This window comes from Nicotiana tabacum, chromosome 15 (genome assembly GCF_000715075.1).
Source record: "Nicotiana tabacum cultivar K326 chromosome 15, ASM71507v2, whole genome shotgun sequence".
Taxonomy (NCBI): Eukaryota; Viridiplantae; Streptophyta; class Magnoliopsida; order Solanales; family Solanaceae; genus Nicotiana; species Nicotiana tabacum.
In genome coordinates this window covers 1,371,327-1,387,570 of record NC_134094.1, presented here as the reverse complement: position 1 = coordinate 1,387,570, position 16,244 = coordinate 1,371,327, and the positions used below count along the sequence as shown (strand labels likewise).

The 16,244-nt window shown below is 40.0% G+C and overlaps 1 protein-coding gene across 1 annotated transcript; it reads left to right on the top strand.

Annotated features, from left to right (window-relative positions):
* Positions 1–13,145: 13,145 nt before the first annotated feature.
* Positions 13,146–15,100, top strand: LOC142169945 (uncharacterized). The gene is made up of 4 exons (XM_075231889.1): positions 13,146–13,438; positions 13,531–13,591; positions 13,655–14,014; positions 15,002–15,100. The coding sequence occupies exons 1-4, from the start codon at positions 13,146–13,148 to the stop codon at positions 15,098–15,100; spliced, it is 813 nt and encodes a 270-aa protein (XP_075087990.1).
* The last annotated feature ends 1,144 nt before the right edge of the window (positions 15,101–16,244 follow it).

Below are 16,244 nucleotides of genomic sequence, written 5' to 3'. Positions count from 1 at the left end.
CCATGGGATTCTAATATCCTCATGTTGTGTAGTCTGTCTCTGCAACGATCAATGAAGTCCTGTGGATCCTCATGTCGCTCACCCCAAAGACAAGAGGATGTAGTCCAGTCCATCTGTCCAATAATTTCTAAGGGTCGACGGCTACAGCTGGCCTGGGCTTAGGTGTAGCTGCTTTGACTGGCTGGGCTCCACCCACGGGTAGTGCACCCTAGGTCTAATATACAGCAGCTGCCTGTCCATGAGCCGGCGCGGTAGGGGTCTGTGCTCCCCCGCCTGCCTGAGATGTGGCTGGGTCTGCCGGAAATAAACCGGCCTGAGTCATATTATCCATGAACCGCAGCATACTTCAGGTTAGTTTCTAATTTATCAATTAAATATCTTTTACATGAATAACAATTAATTCTTTAACAAACAAGAATAATAATTCATTAAATTCCAAGGATTTTTTCAATTTATCAATTGGCTTCGCAAGCTGAAATAAGTTATTAAAGTATCGTGTAATTATTAATATTATTAAACATGATTTATGCTGAGGACGTACGACCCAATCCAGAGTGTCGTGTACACTGTCGAGGGACGTGCGACGCGATCCATAAATGCATCTATCCTGCCGAGGCATTCGGCCCGCTCCACAAGAAAGGAGGACATTTTTTATGTGCTTCCGGAAGGAGAGTATATTTATTATAAGATAAATTCGGGAGGAAGAACAATTTCTCTTAACAATTAATTAATTTAAACAGAAAATCAAGTATATGAGATTTCCATCCTTTAATATTTTTAGCTAACAATTCACAATATATATATACCAAGTAATATTAATTAAACAAGGAATACAATTTATACAAGTAATTTATATTAATTAAACGGGGAATATAATTTACACAAGTAATTCATGCTTTGAGTCCTAAATTACCCGGACTTTATATTAATAGTAGCTACGCACGGATTCTCATAACCTCGTGCGTACGTAGCCCCCACAATTAAAAATAATTATTTAATTTTAATTACCTATGAGGTAATTTACCCCTCACAAGATTAGATAAGTGACTTACCTTGTCTTGCTCCAATTTAATCCACTAGAAGTCCTTTTCCACGATTATCCAACTATGTCTGGCTCGAATCTAGCCAAAAATAATTCGATACAATCACTAAAAATTATACGAATCAATTCTATAAGAAAATACTATAATTTCAATAAAAATTCTGAAATTAACTAAAACTTCGTCCGTGGGATCCACGTCTCTGAATCCGGCGAAAGTTACGAAATATGAACACCCACTCAACCATGAGTTTACCCATAACAAAATCACTAAATTCCGATAATAATTCGGTCATCAAATCCTCAAATCTATCCAAGAGGGTTTTCAAACTTTTTCAACTCAATTCAATAATTAAATGATAAAAATAGTGATGGATTTGGGTAATTTAACCAATATTGAGTTAAGAATACTTACCCCGTTATTTTCTCTGAAAATCTCCCAAAAATCGCCTAAATCTGAGCTCCAAATTATAAAAAAAATGGAAAATAGGACGAAGTCCCATTTTAACAACATAAACTCTCTGCCCAGTGATTTCTTCTACGCGATCGCGAACTTCCTCACGCGATCGCGTAGCACAAATTTTCTGCCCAAACATTAACCCTACGCGATCGCATCAAGTCCCACCCGATCGCGATGCACCAGGTTCTGACTCTACGCGATCGCATCCCTCTTCACGGGATCGCATAGCACAAACGTGTGGCCCAGATTCCTCTCAAATTTTCCCTACGCGATCACAAACAATGACACGCGATCGCGATACATACACTGGCCAATCCCACGCGATCGCAGTGAACAAATTCCCAGCTGCCCAAATTAACCCTACGCGATCGCAACCCCATTTACGCGATCGCGTAGAACAAATCCACCTCTGCCTGCATTACTCTACGCGATCGCAGACCAACTTACGCGATCGCGTATAAGGATACCAGAAAAAAATACTAGCAGCTATTAGTAGTGTTCCAAAGGCCAAAAGTGATCCGTTAGTCGTCCGAAATTCACCCGAGCCCCTCAGGACCTCAACCAATTATACCGACAAGTCCTAAAATATCATACAAACTTAATCAAACCCTCAAATCACACCAAACAACGCTAAAACCACGAATCATTCCTCAATTCAAGTTTAATGAAACTTAAGATTTCTAACTTCTACATTTAAGTACCGAAACCTATCAATTCAAGTCCGATTGACCTTAAATTTTGCACACAAGTCATAAATGACATAATGGAGCTATAAAAATTTTCAGAACTGGATTACGACTCCGATATCAAAATGTCAACTCCCCGGTCAAACTTCCAAACTTAAATTCCTATTCTAGCCATTTCAAGCCTAATTTAATTACGGACTTCCAAATAAAATTTTGAACACGCTCCTAAGTCCAAAATCATCATACAGAGGGAATCGTCAAAATTTTATTTCAGGGTCGTTTTCTCAAAATGTTGACCGAAGTCAAATTTAGCACTTTAAGGCCAACTTAAGGAATCAAGTATTCCGGTTTCAACCCAAACACTTCCAAATCCCGAACCAACCATCCCCGCAAGTCATAAATCATTAAAAGCACATACGAAAAGTTTTATTTTAGGGAACGAAGTTCTAAAAATTAAAATGACTTGTTGGGTCATTACATTAGATATGAACTCCTTAATACTTTGTGGTAGGCATTTGAACAGCTATCCTCTCACAAAATATTTAATATTCAGCGATAAGTCTATTCATTCACAATTCAAAAAGTGGTAAATCCTTTAAGATATTCTTATCAGAAATACATAAATAGTAACTACATAAAGCTCTAATTCATGACCAGAGAAGAAAAACTGAATTTAAATTCAAATCACTATTTAACAAAATCTAATGATTTGAATTGATTTCCTTACGAAAATATGTTGGTGTAATTGCAATTTCTAATATTCGAATGTAGTAAATTTTATTTGACAAAAACGTTGGAGAAAAATACAATAAGTACATATTTGACTGCCCGTAGAACTACAATCTAAAGTCACCACGACAAATTACCTATTGATTTCACATCAAAAACCTCTTTTTCCTCTTTTCTGATTTAAAAGTTTCAATTATTTCTATACATATATTGCTATTTCAATATTTTGTTTGTTAGTAAGCTTCCATGGTTAGTTATTAATTGTTGGATAGACTTTTGAAAGTTAGGAAATAAGGCGCGGGACGCGGACAGGTTCAAACCATGGTATTCTAGGAGGGTGGGGGCAGGAACGGGGTAGGTATTGTCACGACCCAAAAATCACACATGTCGTGATGACGCCTATCTTAATACTAGGCAAGCCGACAACCTCAATAAATCACGATTTACTTTAAGTTTGAAAACATAATGTTTAAATACAATACAAAATCTCGCAAATACCGATACAAACACTCCCAAAACCCGATGTCACTGAGTACATGAGCATCTAAACGATAACAATGTATGACTGATAAAACACTGTCTGAAAATATAGATCAGTACAAAAACTAAAAGGAAAGAGAGTCAAGGTGTGCGGACGTCAAGCAGCTACCTCGATAGTCTCCAATGGATAAAGCTTCGAAAAACTAGAAACTGCCATGACCGGACGTACCTGGATCTGCACATGAGGTGCAGGGTATAGTATTAGTACAACCAACTCAGCAAGTAACAATACTAAATAAAGAGCTGAAGATAGTGATGAGCTTCCCGGCTAAGTGCAATTACAGTAATTTCTAACATAAGAAGATAGACATGCTTTTATGTTCAACATTTAAAACTCAACAGTAATTTCAAATCAAGTTCGACTGAAAAAGGAGATAATATCTTTCAGAAATTTCCAAAATAGTGATATATGACATCTGAAGAGTAACAACAATGAAATCAATGCATCCTCTCAAAGCAACAGTCACTCAGTCCTCCCATTCACTCCAATCTCACAATCACTCTTTTCTCACAGTCACTCATTCCTCTCAATCACTCGGCACTCGCACTCAGTAGGTACCTACGCTCATTGGGATATGTACAAGGGGGGAGCTCCTTCAGCCCAAGCGCTATAACAAGCCAATCATGGCATATAACAATGAAACATGCTGTGGCGTGCAACCCGGTCCCATGAATATCCTCACAATCAGGCACTCGGCCTCACTCAGTCATCAACCTCTCTAGTCTCTCGGACTCTCAGAAATCATGATAAGCAGCCCAAATAGAAATGATATTATGCACCAATAATGAACAATAGAGACTGAGATGTAATATGTAGTAAAATCGTGACTCAGTATGAAACAACAATTTAGCGGATAATTCAACATGTACACGACCTCTGTGGGTCCCAACAGTGTAAACACATGGTTTTAACATGATTTATAGTTTAATTTCTATAATACATGGAAAAATATACGGATATCAACAGATTATTCAACTACATAATTCCATGGAATTGATCAAGTCATAATTCCTACGGTGCACGCCCACACGCCCGTCACTTAGCATGTGTGTCACCTCAAAACCAATCACATTTCATAAAATCCGGGGTTTCATACCCTCAGGACCAAATTTAGAACTGTTACTTACCTCTAACCATTTAATTCTTTATTCGGCAATGCCATTGCCTTGCGAATCGACCTCCAAACGTCTCGAATCTAGTCACAAATAATTCGATTCAGTCAAAACACATTATAAAAATTAATTCCATATGAAAATACTAATTTTCCAACAAAATTCGAAATTGCACTCAAAAATCGCCCGTGAGGCCCATGTCTCGGAACCCGACAAATATTACAAATTATTAACGCTCATCCAACCACGAGTCCAACCATACAAATTTAACCAAATTCCGACATTAGCTCGATCCTTAAATCTTCAATTAAAGTCTTTGATGATTTCTACCATTTTCAACCCAATCTTTACCCATTTGAGCTCAACAATCTTTCCACAAACCTTATTGGTACGTATATGTATAATAATACTGTCACACCCAAGAATCATATTCTCAATCACCCATCTTTACCAAAACTCGAAATTGAAGACTAAGGTTAAAAATTCTTACCTCTTTGAAGCCCTAGCAAGATCCTTGTGAAATATTCAAACCTTGAACAAGAATTGATAGACAAATGACTAGGTCTTCACTTTCTCTCTCTAAGATCCTCTTACCTCTCTCTAAAATATCAGATGAATCCCTTCAAAATGACCCCTAATAGTGTTTTATGAGAATGGGGACGAGTTTATAAAATCAGAAAAATGAAGCTCCAAAATACACTCTGCGGTCGCATATGCGACCGCATAATGCTCCTACGGCCCGCGAAATAGCTCCTCGGAACTGGGTATTTTCTGTCCGGGTATGCGGTTACTATGCATCCCGTAGACCTTTCTGCGATCGCATAATACACCATAAAATAGTTCTGCGGTCGCATAATCGACCGCAGATTTGCACTCATACTTGCCCAGCTTCTGCCCATTCTGCGGCTATTATGCGGCCCGTAGAGTGATTCTGCGGCCGCAAAGTGGACTGCATAAATGCATCTTTCTGCCAAAAATTTTCCTTTACTCTCCGGCGTATTGTTCAAACCAAAAGGTCCGAGCAATTTCTATAATTCTCAAACACGTAAGCCTAGTTCGGCATCACGAAACCTTAATTTCCTTAGCAAAAATATTCCGGGGTCGTTACACATAAGTTAACATCCGGTCAATTTTTTTAACTTAAGTTCTAAACTTGGAACTAAGTGTTCCAAATCATTCCAAAACCTCACCGTACCCGAACCAATTAGCCTGACAAGTCAAATAACAACCATAAAGCACAATTTGAGTTGTAAATGAGGAGACAGAGTTGTAATACTCGAAACGACCGGACGGGTCGTTATATTCTACCCCTATTAAACAAACGTTTATCCTCGAACGGGCTTAGCATTATACCTGGAGTCTCAAATAGGTGTGGATATTTTCTCTGCATCTCCCGCTCAGTCTCCCAAGTAGCTTCTCCAAATAGCTGGCCTCTCCACTGCACTTTCAATGAAGTTATGTTCTTTGATTTTAACTTTCGAACCTACCTATCTAAGATGGCCACCGGCTCCACATCATAAGTCAAATTATCGTCCAACTGCACTGTGCTGAAATACAAAACATGAGACGGATCCCCGACATACTTCCGGAGCATAGATACATGAAATACTGGATGAACACCCGATTGACTAGGTGGCAAAGCAAGTTCATAAGCCACCTCTCCAGTCTATAACACAAGCACACAGCATATCTTCCATATCTGAATAGTGCGCTCGGACTGTCCGTCTGTCTTGAGGGTGAAATGATGTACTCAACTGAACCTATGTACCTAATTCTCACTGCACTGCTCTCCAAAACTGTGATGTAAACTGCGTGCCAAGAGTTGTTCCTAAACCTTCGAATCACTATTCCAACTTATCGCGCACATACCCGGGGATGATCCCACGCCACCATCTTCCATATAGGCCTGACAATACCACGTAATTGAAGATTATTACTTCAACCTTAGCCCATAACCCTTGGAATTCAATTTTCAACATTCAGAATTTCTTTTCAAGACACGAACCTCACATCTATACACTGTATAAGTATGAACAAATTGTATCAAGCCATAGTCATAATTCAAGATATAATAGCATAACATACTACACAACTCACGTACTCGCAACACCATTCTCGATCACAGTAACTACTCAAAACCAACTCGGTACTGGTATTAAACCCCATATCAAACAAAACCTCATTCTAAAACCTTCTTACACTACTGATAATGAAAGAAACACGCGGAATCTAATAAAAGTCATGGAGCTCTCTCGCCCCAACCAGAACCATAATCACTTTCTAAGCCGACTTTCAATATTATCCTCCCGAATATACCGAAATCAAACATGATAGTACCCATTCTAGGTCCAATGACCTTATATTATTCAACACAACTATCCCACAGACATGCCACACTAATATAACTCAAGACACAACTGCGGAATCCGTGTACCCGAAAATGGGAAATGTCTCAAAGAAGAGAACTGTATTGCAAGTTCAACAAGCACCACCACAACCGCAATGCTATGTGCTCATCATATATAGTAGAACCAAGACACGCGAATCTAATAACAGTAACCAACTGTCCTAGAGCTCGCATTAACATCAACTGCACAGACAAATCACGTGCCATATTATCAATATCTAGACCCGCATGGACAACTCACGTGCCAATAATATCAGTATATGGATCCGCACGGACACTCACGTGCCAATAACATAATCCGCCTGGCATGGTCACAGGCCTCCAGTCCAAGCATATCATACAGGAGCAATCAATTAAGTACACATGTATATGATACATGAAATAAGATTCACATGCTCCTGGACTGGTATAATTAACACGCATAGAGTAGGCATGTGCAAAGTGTGCTATCATAACTCAAATCGGCATGTTAACGCATAAATAGTAACTACCCAATTTATTCATGAAATTAGCCTCTTTGTAACCTCAAGTGTAGTCCAGATAGTTCTCGACAAAGGTACGAATACGAGAAAAGCTATAACTTTATGCTTAATAGTCAACTCTGGGCATATCATAGCCTAGGAATTCTTCCGAGTATGAATACTTGCTCTGACGCCCGCACATGGGCTCAAACCATATATATATGCGCACTCATAGCGCGTAGCTATCACAAATAATTAACGCAACTAGTGCCTCCATTGAGTTAAATAAAACACTCACCTCAAACAGGCTGCAAGCCTGAAACAATATGCTTCTGAGAACTCCCAGTCTCCAAATTCATAGAACACATGGATCACTGTAAATGATCCCAACTCCAACACTTGAATGACTAACACATCGTTCATGCACGATCATCCCATGAGGAATTCTTTCAAAATTTATCCGTGCCACATAACAATAATTATAAAATCAACAATCTATCAACTAGGTGAGTACCGCAATACCGATGAACATCCGTAAATCAAAACACTATGCCCCTTCTGAAATGCATACCCTTCTCAGGGATTACCGAGCAGTTACAACATTCATCTAAATATCTGAAACTGACCATTCTGTCCAAACTTCATGACCTTCCCTTCAAGACCGAACTGCCACCTTGTACATATAAATCTTAATCCCTCACAACACACCACATCTATAATGCCATCATGTGACAAGCACAAGAATCTCATTATGAAATTTGAGTCATCGTCAAATTACATACCCGGTTAGTTAGAAACCTCTCTCTTGCTTCCTTCCAGGAGGAAAGGAAATCACAATACACAACACGTTCACCAAACCGGTAAAAAAATCCGGTTCAAACCATGGTAGAAACTATCAAGAACACTTTGAAACCCATTTGCACATAACCAAGCTATCAGAACTGAATTCCTCTAACTCGACCAAGCCACGTAGGTCATCAAAACCAAAAATATTATCCCCAAAATATCTATTGAGCCTCACCACATCATAGGTAACCGAAGAACGAATCATACAATTACCATACTGGTCCAGCCTACTACCCAGTTGTCATATTTACTTCGAGATTCTTCTGAATTACCCTCAAGTTGACATTTCTCCTTGTCAGAACACTACGATCCTTACCCAAAGCTCACTACAAGACATCCTAACATAAAACCATACCGCCCAAAAAGGCCAATAAGCCACTGTATTCTTCTTAAGCACCACAAAAGTACCACAACCGAGACCCCCACACTGAAAAGACCTTATGTGGACTTAAAATTGTTCCATTTTACCTTTCTTGCACTGAAATATAGAATCCATAGTCATACATAATCACCACAAGTGTCGGCACCATACAGTATAAATATCTGATTCTGGCGACATACAAATTCCGAAAATTTTTCAATTGACACATATACATTTTTAATCCATTAGAACCCTTTTGAAAGTCACCCACTATGATCAATCTAAATTGTACCACCCAAACGGGCCGAAAGACACAAGCCTCATTAGCACAACAACCCCCAAAGAAGTAACCCTGCCTTAACACCACCAATCAAATTCATACTTCGTGCGCACTATATCCTTCAAAATAACAATTTAATCATTTCATGATTTTTCATATTTTCATAAAGTGCAATATAACCCGCATTCAAGAAATTTTCTTACACGAGTCATCCCCGATCTCAACCTCTGCAAGTCATAACTAATCAGCAAGTATGCCTCCGACCAAAACCAATACCGCACATAATCGTGCAATCAAATTGTAGATAGCATTCTCCCCCACTTGGCTCAAAGCCATATAACAAAACATTTGATAACTCACCATACCCATACTCTACTATTGTCATAATTTCGCAGTCAATTTCACGAAAATTCTTCACAAGCTCAGGTAACACAAATCATAAAATACCTCAACACATATACCCCACTGGGAGAAAAGAAACCCTCCACTCAACATTTTCAGGAACACACATATATAGATTACTATGCAGGAGATAACCCACCTGCTTAGCCTCAAATTGGCATCCTGATATACCCTTTCACAACCATAATTACTACGGAATCAGTTGATATTTCTAAGTTTGAACTCATCCACACGACATGAAAATCTACTTCGCTCTACAATTAAACAGCAGGACAGATCCCTCAACGCATTCACAACTCAAGACCGCACGTCATATCAAAACAGGAATCAAGTACCCAATAGCAAAATCTTGAGTCACAAGTAAACTTTATTTGTCTCATTCAACCCATCTGAACACATACCGCATTCACATCATACTCATCATATAATCATTCAACCGCTCATCGAGCCACAAATTCCACTCATAGGGAAACTACCGAACGTATAAGTCCAAAGGCACAAGTTCTCACAACCGAAACTACAAGGCTTAAGCTGCGGTCTAACCCCGGCCTCAAGTCCTCCAGACTAGCCCATCACCAAAACACAGAATACTCATCTCGAACATCGTTCATGGAATCACAAGCTAGCGATGCACAGACAATACCGAGCACTCACATGCGCACACGAATGTGTGGAAGAGATTTAAAGAGTTATGTTTCAAGCTGAATCAATGTCACACGATAAAATACAAGAAAGTGAAAATTCCTAAGGTGTTCAGCAACCTCTCGAAGATAAGTACAGACGTCTCCGTACCGATCCGCAAGACTCTACTAAACATGCTCATGACTCGTGAGACCTACGTAACCTAGGCTCTGATACCAACTTGTCACGACCCAAAACTCACACTTGTTTAAAAATACCAGGCAAGCCGACAACCTCAATAAATCATTTTCTTTAAGTTTAAATATATAATATTTAAATACAACACAAAAATAAGGCAAATGCCGATACAAACACTCCTAAAACCCGGTGTCACAAAGTACATAAGCATCTAAATAATAACAATGTCTGACTAATAAAACATTGTCTGAAAATATAGATCAGTACAAAAACAAAAAGGAAAGAGAGTCAAGATCTGCGGACGTCAAGCAGCTACCTCGATAGTCTCCAACGGATAAAGCTTCAAAAAACTAGCAACTGTAGTGATCGGGCCTAGATCTGCACACGAGGTGCAGGGTATAGTATGAGTACAACCAACTCAGCAAGTAACAATACTAAATAAAGAGCTGAAGATAATGATGAGCTTTGCGGCTAAGTCCAATTACAGTAATTTCCAACACAAGAAGATAGACATGCTTTTATGTTCAATATTTAAAACTTAACAGTAATTTCAAATCAAGTTCGACTTAAAAAGGAGATAATATCTTTCAGAAATTTCCAAAACAGTGATATATGACATCTGAAGTGTAACAATAATGAAATCAATGCATCCTCTCAGAGCAACAGTCACTCAGTCCTCCCATTCACTCCAACTTCGCAATCACTCTTTTCTCACAGTCACTCATTCCTCTCAATCACTCAGCACTCGGCACTCGCACTCAGTAGGTACCTACGCTCATTGGGGTATGTACAGACTCCGAGGGGGAGAGGGGGGGCTCCTTCAGCCCAAGCGCTATAACAAGCCAATCATGGCATATAGGAATGAAACATGCTGCGGCGTGCAGCCCGATCCCATAAATATCCTCACAATCAGGCCATCGGTCTCACTCAGTCATCAACCTCTCCAGCCACTTGGGCTCTCAGAAATCATGATAAGCAGCCCAAATAGAAATAATCTGTTGCATCAATAATGAACAATAGAGACTGAGATGTAATATATAGTAAAATCATGATTGAGTATGAAACAACAATTTAGTAGATAATTCAACTTGTACACGACCTCTGTGGGACCCAACAGTTTTCTCTAATACGTGGAAAAATATACGGATATCAACAGATTATTCAACTACACAGTTCCATGGAATTGATCAAGTCATAATTCCTACGGTGCACGCCCACACGCCCACACGCCCGTCACCTAGCATGTGCGTCACCTCAAAACCAATCACATATCAAAAAATCGGGGGTTATCAACAGATTATTCAACTACACAGTTCCATGGAATTGATCAAGTCATAATTCCTACGGTGCACGCCCACACGCCCACACGCCCGTCACCTAGCATGTGCGTCACCTCAAAACCAATCACATATCAAAAAATCGGGGGTTTCATACCCTCAGGGCCAAATTTAGAACTCTTTCTTATCTCTAATCGTTTAATTCTTTATTTTGCAATAACTTTGCCTTGCGAATCGACCTCCAAACGCCTCGAATCTAGCCACAAATAATTTGATTCAGTCAAAACAAATGATAGGAAATAATTCCATATGAAAATACTAATTTTCTAACAAAATCCAAAATTGCACTCAAAAATCCCACATGGGGCCTACATTTCGGAACCCAACAAAAATTACAAACTAGCAACGCCCATCCACCCACGAGTCCAACCATACAAATTTCACCAAATTTCGACATCAACTCGACCCTCAAAACATCAATTAAAGTCATTGAAGATTTCTACCAGTTTCAACTCAATCTTTACCCATTTGAACTCAACAATCTTTCCACAAACTTTATTGGTACATGTATGTATAATAATACTCTCACACCCAAGAATCTTACTCGCAATCACCCATCTTTACCTAAACTCGAAATTGAAGACTAGGGTTAGAAATTCTTACCTCTTTGAAGCCATAGCAAGATCCTTGTGAAATATTCAAACCTTGAACAAGAATTAATGGACAAATGACTAGGTCTTTACTTTCTCTCTCTAAGATGCTCTCGCCTCTCTCTAAAATATCATATGAAACCCTTCAAAATGACTCCTAATAGTGTTTTATGAGAATGGGGTCGGGTTTATATAACCAGAAAAATGAAGCTCCGAAACACACTCTGCAGTCGCATATGTGACCGCATAATGCTCCTGCGGCCCGCAAAATGGCTCCTCGGAACTGGGTATTTTCTGCCCGAGTGTGCGGTCATTATGCGGCCCGCACACCTATTCTGCGGTCGCATAATCGACCACATATTTGCACTCACACCTACCTAGCTTCTGCCCATTATGCGGACAACCTGCCATTATGCGGCCCACAAAGTGATTCTATGGCCGCAAAGTGGATCGCATAAACGCATCTTTCTGCCAAAAAATTTTTTTTTACTCCCCGGTGCATTGTTCAACCCAAAAGGTCCGAGAAATTTCTACAATTCTCAAACACGTAAGCCTAGTTCGGCACCACGAAACCTTAATTTCTTTAGCAAAAATATTCCGGGGTCGTTACACATATGTCAACATCCGGTCAACCTTTTCAACTTAAGTTCTAAACCTTGAAACTAAGTGTTCCAAATCATTCCAAAACCTCACCGGACCCAAACCAATTACCCCGGCAAGTCAAATAACAACCATAAAGCACAATTTAAGCAGTAAATGGGGAGACGGGATTTTAATACTCGAAACGACCGGTCGGGTCATTATATGTGTCTTGGTTGATAAGGAACTCCGTGAATTAGTGGTGGAGGTTAGGAGGGTGAATGACAGGCAGATGTCTATTAATCTAGTTGTTGGAGGTTTTACTTTGAACATAACTAGTGCGTGCGCACCCCAAGCATGCTTGGATGAGGAAGTCAAGAGGTATTTTTGGGAGGATTTGGATGAGATGGTGTGTGGTATCCTGCATACCGAGAAGCTTTTCATATGAGAAGATTTCAACGGCCACATTGGAGTGACGTCTAGGGGGTATGATGATATGCATGGTGGCTTTGGTTTTGGCGATAAAAACGGAGGAGGAACGTCACTGCTAGACTTTGCTAGAGCATATGATTTGGTGATAGCAAACTCGAGTTTTCCGAATAAGAGGGAGCACTTGGTCACGTTTCGGAGTTCGGTGGCTGAGAGTCAGATTGATTATTTACTCTGCACCAAGTCCGATAGAGGTCTTTACACGGATTGCAAAGTCCTCCCTAGTGAGTACCTCTCGACCCTTCATAGGCTCCTGGTCATGGACCTTGAGATCACGAGGAAGAGGAGGAAGAGGGCGATGTATAGCCAACATAGGATCAAGTGGGGAGCCTTGACGGAAGCTAAAACGTAGGAGTTGGGGGTCAAGCTGTTGACTATGTGGTTTTGGATAGTGGGGACACAAGCGTTATGTGGACCACCATTGCGCAGTGTATTAGGAAAGCCGCAAGAGAGGTATTAGGGGTCTCAAAGGGTTACTTTGGTAGTTACAAGGGAGACTGATGGTGGAATGGAGAGGTGCAAGGAAAAGTGAAAACCAAGAAAGCAGTGTATCTGAAGCTAGTGGAAAGTGTAGACGAGGAGAAGAAGAGGGTGAATAGGGAGCATTATAAGTTGACTAAGAAAGAGGCAAAGCTAGCAGTTGCGGCGTCCAAGACTGCAACTTTTAGCCTTTTGTATGAGAAACTCAAGGGCCGAGGTGGGGATAAGAGGTTGTTCAGGTTAGCCAAGGCGCGAGAAAGGAAGGCGCGTGACTTGGATCAAGTAAAGTGCATCAAGGACGAAGAAGGAAGAGTTTTGTTGGATGAGGGGCTTATCCGTCGGAGATGGAAGACCTACTTTTATAGTCTCTTGAACGAGGATGGGGACACGAGCATTGTACTGGGTGATTTGGAACTCTCTAGGAGTCGTTGTGACTTTGGGTATTGTAGGCGGATTAGAGTTGATGAAGTTGAGGGGGCTATGCGTAAGATAAGCAGGGGCAAAGCGACCGGTCCGGATGAAATTTGTCACGACTCAAACTGATGGGCCGCGACGGGCACTCGGTACCTTACTCAACCGAGTACCAATGTAATCGTATCTTTCTTATTACATCATTATAGGTAAGTGGGCCAGGAGGGGCATCATGAGATAAACAGAGTAAACATGAAGGAACACGCAACATAGAATGACCCAACCTGATATAGAAACTCATACCTTTGACATACGGGCCTATAAGGCCAATGTGATTCATTATATACACTACAAGAAATTTGATTTTTAACGACCATTCCTTAACGAAGGGACATAAATCCGGTCGTTATAATTGTATTTATAGCAACCAATTTTTTTTCCAGTCGTTAAAACTAATTTTTAGCTCAATATTAACGAGGGGATAGTATTTGGCCGTAAAAATATAACACAGCCCGGTCGTTAAATAATTATTAATTAATAAAAAAGTGGCGCTAATTCTCTAAACAGTTTGTATAAACCTAAAAATCCCGAAGACGTCGACTTCTTTAACAGTTCCATCGTAAACCTCTGTTTTGAACGAATTAGCAGAGAACTGCTACGACGAATTCAAATAATTAGAGAAACTGCTCTACTCGTCAAATTCAGCGAATTAGCGAACGAAGCTGCACGTCACCTCCATTGACAACAACTGCTCGTCCTCAAGTTTCTTCTCATCAATGTAAGGTTCAAAATTTTACCCTTTTCTATGTGAATTGAGTAATAATTTCGCTAGAAAATGCATCTGAACTAGGAGCAGGGATGAAAGAGACCATAGCATAGATTATGATTTGACTCCCCATCTATTGAGTGATATCAGTTTTTAATGAGCAACTGCTATATCTCCTGCTATGATTAAATCATCTTCTCTAACAGTTTATTCTGAATGTCAATTTCGTGCTATCAGTTTTACTGAGTGCCAAGTATAACCGTAGAAATATCGGTCCTCCTAAAATCAAAGTTGATAATTTTTAGCGGTTGTGATCACACTTGTATGTATATTGATGTTGGTGTTCACTTTGGTGAAAGAATGACACAAAATACAAAAACTATTTCTATCTATATATTGACTGATTCTACGGTGAGGACTGCTGCTGTTTTTCACTTACTGCAGAGGTGGCTTGTCCAGTTTTTGAACTTGTATCACAAAGTACTTTCTGCACATTCTTTCTCTCCTCATTCATCACATGATCATGATCATTGAGCAATGCATCAAACAAGTTAGAAAACTCGATATTCTTTGATGTTATGACCTGGACTTTCATACCTGGAGATCTCCTATTTTTAGATGATCGATGTGTCACTGTTTGCTGCTGATTAGCAGGTGATCGAGCAACAACTGTCCAGTCCTCTCCAGCTATATTCTTTACTGTTATACCTATCTTCTTTGGCCCATCAACATTCCCAGCAATTTTAGATTCACTACTGGGAATTCCAAGTCTTGCACCAGGTTCACTTCCATTGTTTACACCAGCAGTATGAGCCACAACTGTTGAGTACCAGTTGCAGTCGTGACCTGCTTTAGTTCCTTTACCTCAGTTGCACCAGCAGTAGCGTCATCTGCTGCACGAACATGCCTAGCTGAATTTTCTGCATATTCATGAGCCACAACAGGTTGGCCTGTCGTATCTATCATCTGCCCAGTTCCTTGCTCTTTCTTATGTGCTAACTGATGCACATTTCTTTTTTAAAGATCATCAGTGGCAACCACATTAGTATGTATGCCTTTTTTCCAGCTTGCACGTCAATAAAAACATGGGTTGCAAATTCCTTCTATAAGCTGTAGTATTAGTTTGCAGCACTGATGCTGACCAGACCCCATACTTATTAATTGTCTCACCTTTAGATGTTTGCCCATTCCAATGTGGGATTTGCCCAAGGCAAGTTTCACAATGAACATACTTTCCAGCTTACTGCCAGCGGTCCGTGGGTTGTTACAGCCTTGATTGATAAGAGAAAGATGGGCTCAAGCTCCCAATCTATACAAAGATCTTGGGCTCGAAAGCCGTTCTTACTCAACAAGCACCTTTCTTAGTAAGGTTGCTTGTTTTGCACAAGGTACCAATGATTGCTCATGTTCCTAGACTTTGGACGTAGGGTGAGGTGAGTGATTGAGGTT